The sequence below is a fragment of the Oxyura jamaicensis genome, chromosome 4, assembly GCF_011077185.1.
Source record: "Oxyura jamaicensis isolate SHBP4307 breed ruddy duck chromosome 4, BPBGC_Ojam_1.0, whole genome shotgun sequence".
In the NCBI taxonomy this organism is placed as follows: Eukaryota; Metazoa; Chordata; class Aves; order Anseriformes; family Anatidae; genus Oxyura; species Oxyura jamaicensis.
This window is the reverse complement of record NC_048896.1, coordinates 45,850,710-45,871,001: the sequence shown is the minus strand read 5'-3', so window position 1 is coordinate 45,871,001 and position 20,292 is coordinate 45,850,710. Positions and strand designations below refer to the sequence as shown.

General features: G+C 37.4%; 1 protein-coding gene across 4 annotated transcripts in view; it reads left to right on the top strand.

Moving 5' to 3' along the window:
* Window positions 1-20,292, top strand: part of GSTCD (glutathione S-transferase C-terminal domain containing) — a 71,100-nt gene that overhangs the window by 264 nt on the left and 50,544 nt on the right. For 2 of the 4 annotated variants that reach the window (XM_035324981.1, XM_035324978.1), the window contains exons 2-6: window positions 371-505; window positions 6,764-7,195; window positions 9,507-9,965; window positions 15,044-15,298; window positions 15,992-16,085. In XM_035324981.1, the coding sequence (XP_035180872.1) occupies window positions 6,785-7,195; window positions 9,507-9,965; window positions 15,044-15,298; window positions 15,992-16,085 (1,219 nt within the window). In that variant the 5' untranslated portion in view covers window positions 371-505; window positions 6,764-6,784. Of the gene's footprint in view, window positions 1-370; window positions 506-568; window positions 638-671; window positions 922-6,763; window positions 7,196-9,506; window positions 9,966-15,043; window positions 15,299-15,991; window positions 16,086-20,292 lie in introns of those variants that run through there. The other 2 variants (XM_035324980.1, XM_035324979.1) reach the window with 2 other exon arrangements.

Here is a 20,292-nt window from a genome sequence, read left to right as displayed (position 1 = left end):
TTAAAAATATTTTACCACGTGATAGTAATCAAATAAACGAGATCTTTTTCAGCAACGAAATGTTTATGGGTTTATTTACTTTTCATTTTCCTGGGAAACATAATTTGAAGCCAGCACTTGATTGTATTGCTAACGTGGAAGCTGAGTGAAACTAATTTAATTGTTATTTAACACACGTTGAAAAGGTAGATAAAATAAGAAGCTAGTATAATTAGTGACAAGTATGCTTGCTTATTATTTATTATTTTCAAACACTAAAGGTGATTCTTGTGCAAAGGTAGACTATTATTTCTTTTATCTGTAAGTGACATTGCAAAACCCATTATATTCATTATTGCATTCAGCTGATTTCTCCGTTCTCTTTTAACAGTGGCTGTTGTAAACAAGGCCAGTATAGAATAGAAATCCATCTTTTCTCACACAATTTACGGTCCAATCAGAGAAGGAAAAGTGGCAGGAGAAACTATTTTCCAGTCAGTGACCACCGTGATGTCTTGTAAGTTTTGTAAGTACCACATTTTGTTTTATTGCATGTGTCTGTGGATGCTTCTGTCTTCGTAAGCTGCTAGTGGATCCATAAGTTAAATGTAATGTACAGGTGGTCAGCCCGTGAAAATGAGCGGGAACAGGCAGCCAGGTGGGTTAGAGAGTCCTTCAAAACTAAGGTTGTACCTAAACTGACAAGGAAGATACACTCTACAGAGCTAACATAGTGCGGATAAACATATTGGAAACAAAATCATGTAAGAAACAAGGCTTTTATAAATGTCTGTGCTTAGAGACAAGATGTTAGGAGGAATTCTCTAAAATAAACGATGTGAGGAGGTGGGATATGGCAATGCAGTAGTCTACAGTTCTCTGAAGTGACTGTGCAGAAGGCCTTGAGTATATTCTCATAAGAAACAATTTAAGGAAACACAGGTAAAGTCACAGGATTACAGACAGATTTATTTGGGTCTACGTCTTGTGAGAGACTCATCTGGAATAAAATTTAGCCTGATTTTACTGATAAGACCGGACTTTAAAACAAAACAAAAATCTTTTAAGAAAAATGTCTGTTTTCTTAGGGTTGCTCTTGTACAGATTTCCTGTGTGATGTTGAGCTACAAGCTGGTTATCCTCCAGGTTTTTTGCTTGTGTAACGGGAATACGTGAAAATTCCACCTTACGAGGTCATTGGGAGGAAAGTCTGAGACATTCAGTTACCGTTGTGATTTTTTTGATGTGCAGAAAACTAGGAGCAAGATAAACTTCTGAATTAGTCTAAATCTTTTAACTTTAAAGATGAATTAAAAATATTTCTAAGTTACCAACCTAGGTGTGTTATTTGGCAGTTGCAGAGACCGTGTGACAGTCCAGAAACTACACTGTCCATCTCTAGCTAAGCCTTCTATGGAAAATAAGGGAACTTTTGGCACTGCTTTCTGAAGCTGGTAGCAAGAGACAACTGTGTATAGAAGTCAGAAAATGGCAAAAGGTGATTTACAAAAGATTTCCTCACCAATTAGTCCATGTTATCCTTCATGGTGAAGTAAAGTTCCAAAAAGGTTAGCATTTCTTCTGTGTTTACCCCATGCATGATGAGCTCTGTGGTTTCAGAGAAACTGAATCTAATAGAAACTTAATTTATTCAGAATGCCATTTGGCTGTTCACATAGTTATGAGCAAAATTAGCTGAATTATTTTTTGGCCACCTGAAATATTTTATGTGCACTAGGCCGAACCTTTGGTTTAAAAAAACAAAATCTCCATAAGCTTTTAACTGTTTTAAAGGAAAACTAGAAGAAAAGTCCTTTGCTCACTGGGATCTTGTAGGTATTAAGAATTAACTTAGAAACAACTTCTAACTAATATAGTTGCAAAAAATAACTTATAAGTAGTTCCTTTTTTTCTGCCCCACCATTCCTGTACCTGTTGCAGTAAGAGCATTTTCATGATGTGTCCAATTCTGGCTTACTACGGTCTTTCTCAATGGGTGTTTCCTTTGTAGGGCAGTGCTCGGAGAATTTGAGATGTAGTGCAGCTGGAGAAAAAGCAGGAGGCTAAACAGGAGTTTAAGGGACTAGATGCATGGAAGGGGAAGATGTTTATTGCCCTTTATTCTTGATGCAGCTCTAGGAAAGTAGACTGAAAAAGACCAGGCTGGTTAAATGATTTTGAGGCCACCAGTCAGTTCAAGAGAGAGTAGAGTAAGTGACAAACACCCATGTGTATACACAGTACTACACAGGAGGGGGGAAGAAAAGAAAAAGCTTAGCATTTCTTTCTGGAGAGAGCTGCTCTTCTAAGATTGAAACAAATGCAGTAGTTTGACAAAATAATTTGAGTAACTCTCTGTGTTTAATAGTATGAATGAAATGTATGTGGCTCTTGTGAATGATGAAGCTGGCGAATAGACAGGATCTGACTGGTGATAATAGCGTGAGAACAAAGTATCCATTACATCAGTGATGATAACTTTCCATGCACTTTCCAACTCTTTCAGGATACCTATTGCTGAAATGGAATAGAAAGGAGAAGAGTTGCCAAAGGCAGTGCTTGTTGCTTTTCTCACTTTAGTGACTCTCATCAGACCTTTTCCAGGTGCAGTCATGGAGAGTTTGAGTCAGACCAATCTTTATTTCAATCATTGCATCCCTATCTTGTTTTGAGGATGCAAACAGAAGCTCTAAGTCCAATACTTCTTTTGTTTTCCTGCTGTGTAGAGCTCATCATTTCATCCCTTGAAGGTTAGCTGCAGCAAAATAAAAGTATTATTGTCCTAAGCGGACCATAATTAGAAACACAATCTGTTCCACTCCATGGAATAGGTCTAATAACTCGGATGTAAACTGACCATCTCAGCAGCAGAACAGGGAGCATGGTTCTGGGAAACCAATGTCAGTGTTTTAATACTTCCAGTTTGAGAAGAAAAAGGGACTTTGGTATGAATAGTTGTAGGAGTGTAGTATGTTAGAAGTTGGGACTATATCTGAAAAAAACAGGACCGTATATTGTAAAGACTCCTTAGGGCATGTACTGTGAGTACTTGCAGCATCAGGGTCTTTAGCTGAATTACCAACTTGAATGATTAATTGTTGCTGTATTGTTACTGTCATTTTTTGATGATGTGATTCCTTAAAAAGGAAGCTATAATGTTGACCGTCATTTTCATCTTTGTCTTGCATCTTACTTCTCCCACATGAGGAGTCAAACTAGATGAAACAGTCGAATTAGCTTAAAAAACAACTCAAAAACTTGATACGAGAATCTCTCTGAATTTTTTATGACTACTTTTTTTTTAAAAAAAAGCTAATATATGCTTTTTATGAATGAGTGGTATTTAAAGTTCTTTTTGCTTTTCTGGATAAATACAGCTATAGCACATGCACAAAACCTAGTTAAAGGAGAATCTCTCTTTTGGAAAACTTGTTAAAACAACTGCCTGTCCAGCTGAAAGCTTTATATGTAAAAATTCAAAGCAATAAATGTACTGTTTTGTCTGAGAGGGAAGAAAAATCTTGGCTCTTCCTTTCTGCCCACCACAAAATGATTTCTTCTCAGTCAATTCAGCAAGCTGTTCTGTTTTTTACAGTTTGAGCACGGTGCTGCTAAGTTGATCATGAGCATCATAGTTTCTGTGATCTGTGTAATTTTTGTCGTCGTTCATTTAGGTTCAAAAAAGTAGTTCAGTCTCTGATATAGTTCCCGTGTTGTCACTGAGGAGTAAATTACTGTGGATGTTCATAAAAAAGTTGCTTCTGTTGAGTTTTGAAGAAGTTAATAACCACCCTCAAGCTCTCCGGTCCAGAGATCCTCTTCAAGGTATTCAGAAAAACACACCTTTCCTGAGTATACCTTTGCTTCAGCACAAAATCCAGAGTTTTACCTCAAATGGTTAGGGAAGATGACTAAATGCAAATCCTGTTGATTAAGGTAAATTGGCTGCATGCATATTCCCCTTCTCTGACATTGTCCCAAGGATGTCAAGAGAATGGAATAGGCACCTCTACCTCTGGATGGTGTCTGTTTATCCCACTTCAGCAAGATTCACCAGAGTTGGCCTATCTGGTTTGTGTGGCTTCTCTACCTAATAGTTCTGTACCTGAGGGTAAGAATAGTTGAATTTGACGGGTCAAATTTCAAGTTAAATTTCAAACTTCAAGGAGACAGATGGATTAATAGGATGGTATCAGCTGTGGCATTTACAGGGTTGAATACAGAGCAGCCCAATACCCAACAAGTCATTATTTCCAATCAGTCGCTGTCTCTCGGACAGACTGACAGCTGCTATCTGTTACTCACTGCTACTGGGTAGAAGTAATTTTGTTCAAGGGATTGGAGAATTCACTCTGACAGTGTTAACCCATTCGTCCACCGATTTTCAAAGCAGGACATCTTTGTCATTTTAATTGGTAGCCTGATTTAGTAGTACCTCTAGTTTTGCATCTTTCAAGTATTTATTTTTAGTCTAATATTATCCTTTTTTAAGAAAACGTGCGAAGACTTTTTATGAGGACGTGTAGGGATAGTAGAAGGGATAATGTTTTAAACCTGAAAGGGTAGATTTAGATTAGATATTAAGAAGGAGTTCTTCACTGTGAGGGTGGTGAGGCAGTGGAACAGGTTGCCCAGAGAAACTGTGGATGCCCCATCCCTGGAGGTGCTCATGGCCAGGCTGGATGGGGCTTTGGACAACATGGTCTCATGAGAGGTGTCCCTGCCCACGACAGGGGGGTTTGAATGGGATGGTCTCTGTGGTCATTTCCAACCCAAACCTTTCTATCATTTTGTGGGGGAACAGCGCTTCAGAGCTGCTGCTCTGGAGGTAAATGAGCAAGGGCCTCAGTTTACGATACACTCATGGTTTACTTATGAAGTCTTTAGTGCTGGATTTGAAATACCAGTTCTATAAGAACAGAAGGAAATAACAGAATAATGCTTTGGAACTAGAAACATCATCAGAATTTACCAAAATATTTAGCAATTCTATACAGCAAAAAAACTTACGTAAGAGTTTATAGAAGGATCCTGTGCAGTAAGGTCAACCAGAAATAATAAAATAAAATAGGAGAGGCGATTTGTAAGGTGAATGTGTATGTTTGAATGGCTAGAGTGGCCAGGAAAAAAAGGGGTTTGTATACTTTGTGAGTTACCATGGAAAATAAAAATAACCCAAATGCATATCAAGGGTACCATTTAATAATGAAAGAAGTTTTTATAGCCAGGGATATGAGTTTAAATGCTTGTAACTATGGATTTAGCAAGCAAGACTAGCTCTTCTCTAATCTCCTCAACAGTTATTTCACTATACAGTTTTCTCCAGAGTTGGTTACAATATTGAATCCATCTCAATTTATATGCTGGCAAGGTTTACCCAAGTAAACTAGCCTTTAGGAAAGTAGATATTTAATTATGGATTGTATTCTTCTTGTGGCAGGTGTGTTAATTAAAGACAAGCAACGAGATTTTTATGGTGAGCCACTGTTGTTTTGAGACAAATTAATATGATGGAGCAGATGAAAAATCCTTCTATGTAAGGATTCATCACTATTATTATTCTCATTTAGAGTCAGGTGGACTTGATTTTATTCTTCAACTGCCTGTCTTTGAACAATTGGTTTGTCCCAGTGACAGTTGATATGAAATAATACATTTGATGCACATCTACAGGAAAAAAAAATCTGATATTCTGAATATTTAAAACAAAAACCTTTTTGCTACATAAATAATGACATCATATTCATGTAACTGTACAGAGACCTTATTAATCTATATAGTTATTTGAAAGACTGATTCTGTTCTATGTCACTTGTGCTTTTTATATATGTATTTATATGTTCATAATTATACATATATATATAAAATATACTGGCATTTCTTAGCAACATTCAGATTTCTTTCTCTTATTAAAAATATAAAAATAAAGCTTTATTCTATATGATTGTTTTAAGAGTGCCACCTAGTGCCTAAAGCTTTTCAATATGATTTGTAGTGTATAAGTCAATGGAGAATTTCATTAGGTGGTGGTGCAGAAAAATTATTGCATCATTGTTTTATGTTAAACTGGTATGGAATGGTTTAATAACAAAAATGTAACGTTAAACAAAGTACAAGGAAACTGAATTTAAGTTTTTAATGTAATGACATGACATTAATTTCAGCTAAGTTACTATTGTATTTGACTACTTTAAAGTAGTCTTGCATTTGAGGTGCTCATGTAGCATTCTGGATTTTTTTTCCTTCCTGCATGTCCTCTTGAACTTCACTTAGTATCTCACTAGGCTAGGTTGATTTTTTGATATAGAAAGCAATGTTATTTCCCGTGGCCTAAATAGCCTGTGTGTGCACATGTTCTAACAGTTACAGAAAGCCGTGTGTGTCTTATAAAACTGACTGGCTTACGTAGGTGCTCAGGAATATGTTTTTTCAATAACGTATAGTTAACGTTATGGGAGATTATTCAAAAAAATAAAAAAGGCATGTTATAAAATGTTTATACACTTAAAAAGCCTAAAAGGAGATATTTTTTTCTTTTTGTATATTTTGCATGGTATCAGAAATCATTTCCCTGTCAGTGATTCGTATGTGAAGTGACACCGTGTATGTGAAACCTTTTCCTCTCAAGAAGGTCCTGCAGTCCATTTATTCAGGCAGGATGTCTTTAATGGTATCTTACGTTAAAATCAGTTTTAGCAGACAGTGGAATGACCACGGTTTCAAACCCTCTTTTTTGTTCTCAGCTGTGTATTCTTTTATGACTTTGTTCTGATTTCTATTTCAGGAACTTCAGCTCAGGAGGAAGATGAAAGATAGCGTCCCTGAAGAACATTTATATTTGGGTTTGTCTCATGAGTACAAAGATAGTATCTTTCCTCTTCATACATCTATTTCACTGTTTTTGCTGTCCTACTGTGACTGCAAATTATTCAAAATTTTCTTAGTGCCGACTGGTGAAGATGTGGACAATCAGTTTGTGACAAAAAACCTTCTTAGTGATCTTGAGGTCCATTTAATCTCCAAATGCCAGCTTCCTGTGGTCATGCAGAGCTGCTGTTTACCTGCTGTTGTCGCGAAAGATGACAAGTTCTGTCGAGCTGGGCTTTCCGTTGTCTTAAGGCATATAATACAGAAAACATATGAGGCAGATCCATCTAAAAAGTATGTTTTGGAACTCCTGGGCTTTAAGAAGACCTGCTTAAAAGCCTGTGCTGAGGTGAGTGTGTCTCTTTCTCTTTAGTTATATTACTGGAGTTTTGAAAAAGAACGGAATACTCTGAAGTAAACTTTTAGTGTTGATGTAAATGAGATTTGCTCACTGGAGAAGTGTCTGTATTTTGGCATAAAGGTGAAGAACGGTTCTTTTTAAAGATACAACAAAAAGAACCTTAAGATTCAAACGGGGGCAGGCCTTTGCTTGAATATGAATATTCTGGTCTATGAATATTCTATGAATTCCTTCTTTTTTGTCTGTGTAGTTTCAATGAGTTATGCAGTATGGCTGTTCCAGTTTGAAGTAATTTTTAAAAATACCTAATATAGTGTTAATTTTTCACAGAATTCCACATTCTTTATTTACTCAGGTCAGATTTCTAAATGTGAGGTGTTACGTGGAGTCATAGGTGTGGCTATTCTTGCAGCAAATACAAGTTTTTGAAGCATGTCATAAGGACCTGATCCTGTGTACTTTGCACATTATTAATTCTGTTTGAAGAATGTGGAATTTGAGAATTAAGTAAGTGGCAGTTCTGAGTTTATGGAGAGTGCAGGAATCAAATTGTAACTTGGCAAAGTTTGAGATGGTTTTCAGGTGTACTTATGTCTCGTTATTAACGTAGGCAATTAAGAGCTTGAACTAGTAAAGTATTTTTGAAAATTTTGCCCTGGATGCCAGCTTTGTCACAGCCCTAAAAATATAAATTTGTTGACAATAGTCACTGCTGTATTTATTGCCTTCCCATGCTTTACATCTTATGAATAATCACCTTTTGACTTCAAGAATCTTGCCAACATTTAGTGTTTCCTTGAAGAGTAAGGGAAATCAGATTTAAGTGAACTATGCTTATTTGGGGAAAAATAGGAAAAGCAAAATAAGGATTCTTACTACAAATATTATGTTAGTTTTTTGTTTTTTAAAGATGGTTATTTAGTTTAAGTTATAATACTGATGTACTATACTGACTGTGCCTGTGAGTTCAGTAGCGTTCTTTTGTAAAACATGTTGTGATGTAAGATTGTGCAGCTGATTCCATGTGACTGGCTAAAATTACCATGAATGCAGATGATAAAATAGTACTTGTGAATTATCCAGACTGGAAGGGACCTACACCTCAAACCAGGATCAGTGCCAGATTTGGAGCAGGTTGTTAAGGGCTTTGTCCAGTCTGCCTCAAAAACCTCCAAGGGTGGAGGCTGCACATCCTTTCCTAGCAGCCAGGTCTAATGCTCAGGATGGTGAAAAATACTTCCCTTGTGCCAATCTGGAACCTTCTCTGCTTCAGTCTGTGACATTTGTCTCTTACTCTCCTGCGGTGCAGTCCACAGAAAGCCTGTTTCTGTCTTCTCAGCAGAAGCCTGGCAGTGGGTGCCTAGCCTCAGCATAGGCCCCTGAAGAGCTCCACCTTCAGGTAGAGTGTGAACCCTTAGCCGCTACTCCTTGAGTTGACATTTTGCCCTATTTATCACCTCGCAGTCTACTCATCTCTCTGGACTTGCCTTGCTCACTCCCCTCGGGGGGCTGAGGCACACTATTTCACAATCACTGATGTCCATGATTGCATCTGATCGCTGTGCCTCCAACCCAGTTCATCCCTGTTGGTGAGGAGCAGATCCTGGGGAGTGTATCCATGTGTTAGTCTGTTGGGCACTAGCATTTAGAAGTAGTCCTTGGCATCCTCCAGAAACCTATTGTTCTGATCTCTTCCTGGGACTGCTAGAAAACTTGGGTTCCATGTTTCAGATTGCTGCTAAGTGGGTAAACTGAATAAGACAAAAATTTTACGGTTCTAAAACTTTTAAGTACAGATACTAAGATATAAGACAGGACAACGATAATGTGAAAAAAAAATGGGGTATTGTTTGGTTAGACTAAAGTTTCTTGATGTTGCATGCTAAAAAAAAAAAAAAAGAGTGCTAATAAAGAATTTCTGTAAAATAGATGTGTTCAAAATCGGTTTTATGTCATCTTCTGGTTCTATCACCAGCAGTTGGAGATGACCTCTGTAAATTGCTCAGAACTTTGCTTCTCATGAGTTACACAGCCACCCTAATTTTATGCCAATAATAAGGAATAAAAATCTGCTATACTGGATAACTGTTCATCCGGTTTTATATAACAATTAGCTTCCTAACTTGCTATTGCAAAAGTAACACAGAGTATCTCAGCTTCTAAGATTATCAAAGGGTGTATTTAAAGCTGGAGTTACCACATTTGGCTGGAGTTTTTCTGTTTCAAATGGGCAAAAATGTACCTTGGATTTTGTTTTCTCCTCTTGGAGAGACATTAATTACGTAAATTTATCTGACAGGTTAGCCAGTGGACCAGACTTTGTGAGATCAGCGTACCTCTGGCTGTTGAGGGATTTTTGACGGCATCTCCTGAGCACTGTCAGGCTGTCCCTGCTGACATTTTACAGCTTGAAAGAAAACTTGGAGAACCTGTCCGAGTGCACAACGATGACAAAATTCGAAGGCAAAAACTTCAACAACAGAAGGCAAGTGCTGAGGCTGCGGTGCCTGGATTCAGTAAAGAAGCGACAGAGGAAGGAAAAACAGTGGAGGTACACGATCATCCGCTTCCAAGTCTGGAACTGAGCATAGCTTTCTCCAAGCTGCATGTCCAGGAAGCATCAAATGCGGTCCGAGAGGCCCCTGTTGTCAGGAGAACAAAAACCTCTGACCTTCCACCTTTGGACCACATTTTTGCAGAGGGGCTTTATTTTACCTTGGCAGATATAGTGCTTCTGCCATGCGTCCATCAGTTCTTGGTAAGACAACTGCTTCTGCAAACATTAAGTAGTATATATGTATTTTTGTAAGAATTGTGAGATGCATCCATTTAAAATCTATTGCAGCATTTGCAATGTGAGCTTAAACCAAAACAGCTTGTCTTTGTTTTTGTACAAAGAAAAGTCAGGGACTGGCGAGATCAACAACATTAACTGTAAATACACAGCATATTGGTACTTAGTAAGCATTGCTAGCTATTTAAATATAACGCTGAAATACTTTGGCAGGAAGTTTTTTAGAAAATTCTTGCATGAGAAGATACAAACTTGACACGTAAAGAAAATTGTAATGTGCATAAAACAGAAGTAGGTAAGCATGAACCTATTGCAATTTTGGTTAGCATACTGAGGGCCAAGGCAAAGTGAGTTCTTAGCCATATTGATGTGCTTTTGCTATACTGATATTACCTGAACTGAAATTATTTTCAGCTTTGACTTGAAACTTTGTGACTTTATCTTGAAATAGAATGATTTTTAGGGAGGCAGTGAATAGGAGGAGATTCAGAGACTACAGTGCTTTTTGGAGTTGTAAATCCCTGACTTCCTTACATATAGAGGAGCTGAGGAGACACTCAGGTATTGGTTAGGGTAGACTTTCAAAAACTCATTTGTTTATGTGATTGGTGTATAATTTCTTGAGGCTCTCTTGAGAGGGTTTTTGTCTGCACATATTTCCTTTTAAAATACAGGATGCAATGATTTACTCATTTGCTACATAGTATGTTGACATTCTTAATCTCTGGTGTTGTTTTCTTCTAGTTCCTAGAAATGAATCTTTCATTTGGGACGAAACATTCCTACAGAGACAGCACTGCTTTAGTCTGTCTCAAATGAATCCATTTTTTATCAGGCCCTCCCATAAAACAAGCCAGCGTCTTTGCACATCTGTATATAAAAATAAGTGGGTAGGACAGTATAATACTTTCATATCAGCAAAACTTTTATTCTTCTGTGCAGTTCTGTGGGGTTTTTATTTTCTTTTTATTTTTATAAAGCTTGGTCTGTGTTCTTCTCCAAGTAAGGTCTGATCACTGTGACCCTGCTCAGCAGGGAAATGTTGTGTCTAGGGATCCAGCTTCTTTGGGACGTGCCTCAGCACCTCAAACCTCAGTAATCTGTAGTTTTGTCATTCATGGTATTGTTGCGGCTAAACTGGTCTCTGCAGTTTGTGGAAGGTCCTTTGTTTACCGCAGTGAAAGGAGAAATTCCTTGGAAAACATATTGCATAGCCCAGTAAAGCCAAGAGATTTGATTATCTTCCCCCCCACCTCCTTCTGCCCCAGCCTTTTCTCACCTCTGGAGAGAAGCTTAGTACTACAAGTGACTTGAGCTCAGCTTTGGAGCCAATTTTACAGTGCTGCAAGACTGTGTGAGGGTCTTGCTCAGCACAATCTGTGTACTTGGGTTTATGAGGATGTAAACACCGAAAAGAATTAAGGAAATGACAACTCTATTTCATATGATAATAAAAGGATGCAATGAAGTTGCCTACGACCACTGTTACTGCAGGTGCTGTGCAAGACTGATAGCAAAACACAGTGTCTGTTGCCAAGAAGAGCTCTGAATGAATTTAGTATTTGCATTTTGATACAAGTTGTTTTGCCATATTTAAAAGTATTTCAGATGTATTTGTTTTTTGCAAGGCCTTTTCTAACTAAGAAGAGTTTAATTTTTATGGTGATGTTTGATTTACTGGTGCAGTGTAGGAGAAGAATCCTGGATCGGGTGCTTGCTTGTTTGCAGCATCCAGCTGAACTCTTTCTGCAGATACACGCTGAGCAGCTGAGAATGCCAGGTGTTTGTTGCTGTTCGCATGTTACCCTTGAGCCTGGGAAGTCTGCAGCTTGTGAGCTGTATGGAACTTGCTGCAACAAGCAAGCCTGGGAAATTTCTAAAGCTCACTGAAGATGTTTCCATGTCACAAATACTGAGTGAGCCAGCTCAGAGAGGTGCCCTTCTGTGTCTGCTGTTTGGGAGTAGAGGGGGCCTTGTGGGTGAGGTGACAGTAGGTGGCTGTTTTGGCCACAGAGATCGTGAAACAGTTAAATTCCAAGTTTTTGGTGTGATGAGAAAAAAGGTCAGCAGGGTTGTTGCTATGGGTTTTAAGAGAGCAAACTTTTAAGCTTCTAAAGGATGACGAAAAGGTGGAGGCATTAAATGCCTTTTATTTTTTTTTGTCTCAGGTTTTGTTATTAATGATAGATCTTGGGCTTCCTGGTCCTCTGAATTGGAGGCCTGTGTTAGGGGAAGCAGTGACTTTCCATTTGTGGCCACCAAAACTGTGAGGGGCCAATTGTATCAGCTGGATGTTCCTAAATCCACAGGGCCTGATGGGATTCACCCCAGAGTGCTGAAGAAATTAGCGGATGTTATTCTTGGAGCCCTGTGAACAATTTAACAAAGGCTGGGGGAGTCAGGGGAGGTCCCTGCTGACTGGAAGCTAGCCAGCTATAAACAGGGCCCGAGAGAAGACCCAGGAAGGTGCTGAGATGGCTGGCAGCTGGTTACCAGCGTGCTCTCCAGGGCTCAGTCCCTAGGGCCAGGTGTCTCCAAGTTTTTTATCAATGATCTGGATGCAGGAGCACATCTTTAGTTTGTTTGCTGGCAATACTGAACTGGGAGGTGCTGCAGACTCTCTCATTCACTGGGAGGAGGGTGGTCAAACACTGGAACAGGCTTCCCAGTGAGGTGGTTGATGCTCCAAGCCTGTCACTGTTCAAGAGGCAGTTGGACGATGCCCTAATTAATACGTTTTGGCTTTTGGTTAGCCCTGAAGTGGTCAGGGAGCTGGACCCGATGATCTTTGAAGGTCCCTTCCACTGAACTGTTCTGTTCCTGGATTGTCTTTAAAAAAATTTTATAGCTGCACTTCCACTTTGCTTGAAGGGTTTAAATAATGAAGTCTTCAATGGGTGTATGTCTGGAAAGTATCATGCAATAAATGTGAGGAAACCCATAGCTGATTGTAATTATAATTACCAAAAGTAAGATAATGAAGCTGAAGAGTTGTTTTTCATTACCTCATTCCATTTCCGTTATCTTTCTGAGGTTAGCCTCCCTATTAGTTGTAACTGTTTAAAATTAATAGAAGAATAACAAAAGCTCAGCTCTCCATCTGGGAGAAACCACTATTCACTTTTTAAAATACAATGTAGAACACTTGTTATCAAGTGTAACAGTGCCTCTTAGAATTGCTTTCCAAAAGACTTCTTCTTAACCAAATTAATATATTTCTGCCTCTGTTACTGTTGCGATATTGAACTAGATATTAAAATTACATTTCATCCTCCTTTTGTTCCTTTAGCTATTACTAATTACCTATGATTACCCTAAGAACATTATAAACACAGCATGCAAGAAAGCTGCTTAAAATTTTGTGTCATGTCAAGCGTTCTTTACCAATTTCTATTTCCATGCTGTGCAGATAGATATGTGGAAGAATACCATTTTTGCTTGGCTTTTTCTGACTTTTCATGTGAGCATGGTTTGCAATTTTCTTTTTGAAGTGTGCACAACATTACAGGATAGTTGAGGTCAGAAGGGACCTCTGAAGGTCATCTTGTCCAGCCCCCTGCGCAGAGCAGGGCCACCTAGAGCAGGTTGCCCAGGACCACATTTAGTCAGGTTACGAGTACCTCCAAGGATGAAGATAACCTGAAAAAAGCTTACCTACATTTCAGCTTTCATTTCAGCACAACCATTTTATACTCCTAAAGTTTTCCAGAATGAAGTTCACTGTACAAGGTAACTTTTTCCTTATTTTTGAAATAAAGGAATGTTGTTTTGATATGTTGATTAAAATACTCTTGATGTCCAGCAGTAACTTTAGTTTTAGTTAATCCATGTGTGGGTTGTAGGTTCTCTGATCCAGCAAAGGTCTAAACAAATAACATTTCTCTATTGTTTTTTCTCAGTTTAGTCATGTATACTGGTAGGTGTGTGGAATTTTTTATTACAGCTGAGGGAAGGTGGGGACCAGAGGAATCCCAAACATTCATCTCTTCAGCCCTTTCATTTCAAAGCTACTGTTACCGTTTAAAGTTTCTTTCCTCTTCCTTTTCACTCTTCAAAATGAACAAACTGATACTTCAGTGTTACCAACAAAGAACTGTCATGGCAAATTCACTGCTGTGAGGCAGCTCTGAGATGTCTCCAGGGTGATTACACAACAAAATTATTTTAGAATAATTAAATAGTGATATTAAGTACATTTTATTAAAGATCTATGTCTATATATGTAGAATATAATCATTTTAAAATATATGTATATATAATTTTTTTGTTTGCTGTGTAAATTTTAAATACTGGAGTGTAGGAAGTTGATGACTTAACATATAGCACATGAACTTGGTAAAGCCAGCTCTTGGCAGGAGGTGTGTAGACAATATTTCCAGTTTTGCTGTGTATTCCATTTGTACTGAAGAGAATTATGAGAAGTTTAAAAAGTTGAAGAGGACAATCTTCACTGTTCTGAAACATTTGGGAATGTGAACAGAAATTACATTAGTTCACTGAATGCATCCTTTTTAAGATTAGATGGTCTTCATTTAAAAATTGTGATTTGAGTATCTTTTTTTTTTTGTAATACGTTTATCACATTCAGACTTACGATTTTACACTTTAGGATACACTTAAGATTTCAATTTCTATTGAAGGCCACTTTGCTTTAAGTTCAGCATTCATTGCAAATTACTGGATTTTGTGATTACCAGCAAAATGAATCATTCCCTTATTAGGAAATATCAGATAATTAAGAATGTTATTTTAAATGCTGTTTTCCTGTTACTGACTTAAATTGTGATTAAAATTGGCCATGTAAGCACTTTCGCTCTACAAAGCACATGAGAATTATAGAAAACATATAAATGGCCAACTGGCATTTCCAGTGGCAGGCCAGAGTTCTTAACTAGCTGAGCTTTTTCATTAGCAGCACACTATGAGTGAACGTGTTGAGTTTTAGCATGGAACTAAGCTCACTTCCATAGTTCATGCCTTCTGTTTGTGGCTTATAGGAAAAATTGTACAATAGTAAGTTACCTTTCCATTTATTTTTCTAGGTTCACAGCAAAAAACAAGGAAAAAATCTGGGAAACTTGCCTCTGATATCCAGTTGGTATCGAAGAGTTCAAGAAGTACCTGGAATAAAGAAAGCTGCTCACAAATGCAGTATACAACTTCTCCAGCTTCCAGAGTTCATGCCTGCTCCAGAGGAACAACTACAAGACTTCTCTTCAGTTCCTGATGAATTAGAAGAGGAGCATGAAGACAGTCATTTTATAGGTGGTCCAAGGCCAACTATGACTAAGTTAATGGTAATTTAAGACTTGTTAATGAGTTAATTTAATGGTAATATTCAGCTTGATTCAAGGTAGATGGATTGCAGAGGCTGTCTTTGACAGCCTTGAACAGTTTAATGATTTTTTTCTGATAAGCATTGACTTAGAAGGGATTTTACTTTTTTTGTTCAGTTAACAGTATTTGATTGTTCAGGAATCAAGCAAGCATAGGATGCTGGAAGCTCTGTTAATAATTCTCAGGAATCAAAGTAAGCTTTTGTTTAAATTGTGATATTATCTTTCTCTTTTAAAGATATGTATAAAAAAAGGATGACAAAAGATGTTGCTTTTATGTTTGGTTTAAGTATTCTATCATTTCTGCTTTTTGGTGATTTTTTTTTTTTTTTTGCTATTTCCTTTGAGCTTTGAACATCTGAGATCCATAATGAGTTTTGTTAAAGAAAACTCTCCATCGTGTTCCATAACTCTCCATATTTCTTTGCACAGCGGCTGTCAGCCTCTTCTAAATAAGATGAACAGGGCTTTCCTGTGAAAATGAGAGAAATACATAATTTGAATCCCAAATAATGTAGTCATCTGCCTATTAAGTTTCACCTAGGCTGAAAGTGATGCAGTTTGATCTGATGTCTTTAAGTTTGGTGTGAATTTTGCTACCAACTTCAGTAGATAAATGATCAGAGCCTTATTTTTTTGTTCTCTTTCACACAGGAAAGCGGTATTGAGGCAAAATTTTCTCCTCATCCATGCCCTAACTGGACTATAGACTGGACCAATCTCCCATCAGCAGTCAGTCCTGGAGAAGGTAAGGGTTTTCAGGTATGCATGTGTCTTAACAGTGCCTTTTTCTGGTGTAGCTACTTAACTGTTTCAGAGGAAAGTATGTCACTTCTCATCAGTGTATTTCAAAGCTATGTAAAACCAGGTAAGCAGTTTCAAATCTCTTATAAAATGCAGGCTGTTTATAACACATGGTGAGAGGACTTAGGTCATTAACAGATGACGACCAAACTGGGAATAAAAGCTTGACCTTGAATCCTCGGCTTTTTCCTCACTGCTTCACCACTTTCCTGAACTTTTTTCATATCTAGTGCTGTAAATTTTGGCTACACGATGTTAATATAATCAGCATGAATGTTATACATGGACTACATCTCCCAAAGCAGTAACAGCTGATTTCATTATGATGAAAATAATCTTAATTAGAAAAATTTGAAGATGCATATCAGTCTTCCCTTTTGTGGCAGCGTTCCTTGTCCTGTAGGGGTTGTTTTCTTTGCTGAATTGCAGAGTGGTCTGCTGCCCAGTGGCTGTAGTTCTACAGAGAACAAAGAGATTTACCACAGCATTTGTTGTTTTCATTGGTGTTGTAAATATTGAATACCTCTTCTACCACACAGTAGAGTTGCCTCTGAAAGGTCTTGTAGATACTGCCAGACCATAAGAAGTTAGTGGACAGTAACTCCTTTCTATGAGGAACAAAAAAGTTTGTGTTCTTTAGCCATAGAGACTTACACAAAATACTTCTTATTTATTTATTTAATTTTACCACTGTGTGAGAATAAGGGAGTATTCCCATCTATGATACAGGGTTTATAAACTTAAAATCAAATGTGAAGTTGTTTTCTTCTGTTCTGTATCCGTGTTGTTCACAAAACCGTGACAACCCTCATGTGTACCATGAGTAGGTTTATAGTTTTATATAGAACTTCTCACGTTCTTCTAACATGAACTGTTTTTCCCTGATTATTTATTTATTTATTTATTTTTCCTGAGAGAACTCTTTACTGAGAAGCTGCACACCCTGCTTATGTTACTGGTCCATTCTATCCTTTAGCATGGAATTAAAAAATAACTTGTGTTTGCATCCGTCAACATTATACCATGCTTCTTCAGATTTTAGGTGGATATTTGCTGTGTGTGTGTATGTGCTCTCTTTTTCTTCATGTTTGCTGAAATAGTTACTCATGACATCGATATCTAAAACTGATTTTCAGTTCAATTTTTGGGAGTATATGGCAAGGGAAGATTTGCTGGCTCCACAAGGGTGGCAGGAGAGGGAGGCTTTGTCCCCACCCCATCCCAACCACAATGATGCTGATGCCATTTAGGGAAACTCCAAATGGTTATGCTTTTAGTCCAGGGTCAACAGTGTCACATGGAGCAAAAAGAAATTTCCCAATAATTGATTTTGCTTTTCAGTTGGATACATCTGTGTGCTTACCTCTTCTGCTCTGCATGGGACTCTTCTCTGTTGCCTGATTCTTCTGCTAGTAAAACCTAATTATTACTGCATGAATTGAATTCCCAGTGTTTTATTACTAAATCCTGCCTGAAATGCTAAGAAAATAGTCACTGAACCTGACAGGGTTTTAAACTGGATTGGAGTAATGGAGTTCAGGTTTTTCAAGCAGATTACCCATATGATTGGGAAATAAATTACCTTTTATTGATGTTCATAGAAGTTGAGACAAAATAATGAATATTTCAGTTAAAACTCGCATTGTTTTTTTATCTCAGTAAGTTTGATTAGCTGGCAAATGATAATTTAGTATCACACATGACACTATTTCTTTGTTCTATCTCAGATTAAATAGTCATAACTTGTGTTACATGTATGCGAAAGTTCTTGGATTGAATAGCTCAGCCTGTCTATAAGACTAATTAGACAACCTTGCTGGCACACCTGTTCATTACAGAAAAGAATTACTGATGATTGTCATTCTACTGTAGTCACGTAAATAATTTTTTTTCATTCATTATTTTTGGTAGGGATTATTTATTGTGGCAAAACAACAGATTATGGCACCATGATTTGTGTTTCATTTACTTAGTCATATTTCTGAAGCAAAATGAGATAGGACTAGAACTAAGTGGTTTACCTGCTCCAGTTTTTAATAGTATTTGATTGATGACAATGCACTTGTGTTTACATTCTTTATATCCCCCAGCTTTTTAAATTCCTGCTATTATCTCAATTGCTTCTAAAATATTTGGCTTCAAAAATTGTGTGCATCGACCTTAAAATGTGTGAATCCATAAGCCTTTGTGAACACCTCGTTCTGTATTTATAATTTTGCAAATGCCCCAAAATGCAGTATCCTGGTGTCCTCTGTAGCTGTTGATATCCTAGGATATTGTACTTGTTACAAACCTTTTTTTTTTTTTTTTCTGGATGGAATTTAACATAAAACATTTATTTTAAAATGTATTGTAAACACTGGTTCTGTTCTAGTTAACTGCATAAAAGCTTGCTACTTTTAATTGTATTTTTTCTAAGGTCGTTTTCCAAATCTGTGATTAGGTCAGAAATACGTTGATACTGTTTACAGACAATATTACATGCGGAAGCAGAAACCTCTCATCACTTTGTTGTTTCTTCCATATAGTGTATAAAGATATTTCTTCAAGCTCCCAAACCAAGTCTGTCTCCCTAATTGCATGTCTCGATATTGAAATAATTTCTGCAAAATCTTGAAAGAAAATGTAGTATTTCTAAGGTAGGTAGAGGGATAGAAGAATACTGGATGCTTGTGTGCCATTAAAATACATTGTGAAATAATTTGCAGTGTTTGCAATAATGGCTTCATTTGACAGGAGACACGAGTTAGGGATCCTAACCAAGCTTGTGTTGAGCTTTACAGAGAGGTAAAGGTCGTTATGGTTGGAAATGTAAACAAACAGAAGAGGGTGGCAGGTCTAAGTGTAAAGTACAATGGCAGAGTGAAGGAAAATGACATATTTGCATCAGTAGTAATGAGGAATAATAATAAGATGTGTGTCAGCGTAGCAATTTTTTTTTATTTGTCTCTAAAATTGTGGTGGCTGAAATCCAGGAGGAGGGGGCTATTGAAATGAGACTGCTGAATAGAGGTAATGTGCTACTGTTGATTAAATGTGAGGTCTGGGAAAAAGGAGTTAGATTGTATTTGATGAGATTTGTGGCCTACAAAGAAATAGAGCATCTTTCTGTGGTTTCATAGTTCTTACTAGGCAGCAGCAGAAAAAAAAAGTCTCCTTTTTGGAACTTCTGTCAACACTGGTGTCTTTGTTTGTGTTTGTATGGTGCTTTGTATGTGTGAAACAGTTCCTTGTCTTCAGTTTAAGTTCTTATTTTCTGCAAAGGCTTGGTGGATATCAAGATCAGTTTGCCTGGTTATGATTAGAGAAGATTCCTTTAGGTTCACCCGAAGCACGTTAAGGGGAAGGGGAGAGTGTATGTGTGTGTGGGAGTGATGACCCTTGTCGCTGCTTTATTATTCTGCTGATTTATGAGGATGTAAGTCTTTGGTGCTGTCATTTTTTTTCCACCGAGTAATGAGTTCATTGTCAAAGAGGAGAAAAATGATTTTTTATAACAGAATCCTTTTTGAATCTTTTTTTTTTTTTTTCTTTAAACCATCTTTTTCTTTATTTTGCTTTTTTACCCAACTGTGAAATTCAAAGGGAGAAATAACTGACCCACAGTCACAAACTCTTACTTCTTCTCTCATGAGTTCAAATACTTGTAGAGCAGGAAGTATTTAAAAGAGAAAAATGCCTTATTTGTGAGACCTCATTCTGAAATTACCAGCTAGACTGCCAGTGTACATGTAGTAGTATTTACTTACAAACGTGGTGGTTAGCTGCGAGAAAATTCGGACTGTTCTTTCCTGAGTATGAAAGTGATCACAGTATGAACATAGCATGTATTAAACTGCATTTGGTAGGATTGTCAGTAATACTGTCTTTCTGATTAGCTTTTTCTTAAGTGAAGGAACTTTAGGAGGTTAGAGAAGAGCTCTGTAGCTCTTCTCTAACTCACATGGCCAATTTTTCTGAAACAAGTGCATTTTAATTGATTGTTTATAAGCATTACACCCAGAGAAGCATGTTAATTATTGTATGTACTTCCTTATTCCTTGCTAGGAGTTGATTGATTCCTAGTGTTGAACTGATTTGAGTAAGTGTTTGACTTACAGAGTTGAAGTTCTCTGTGTATGAATTTAAAAAAGCCAATGCAGAAAAAGAAA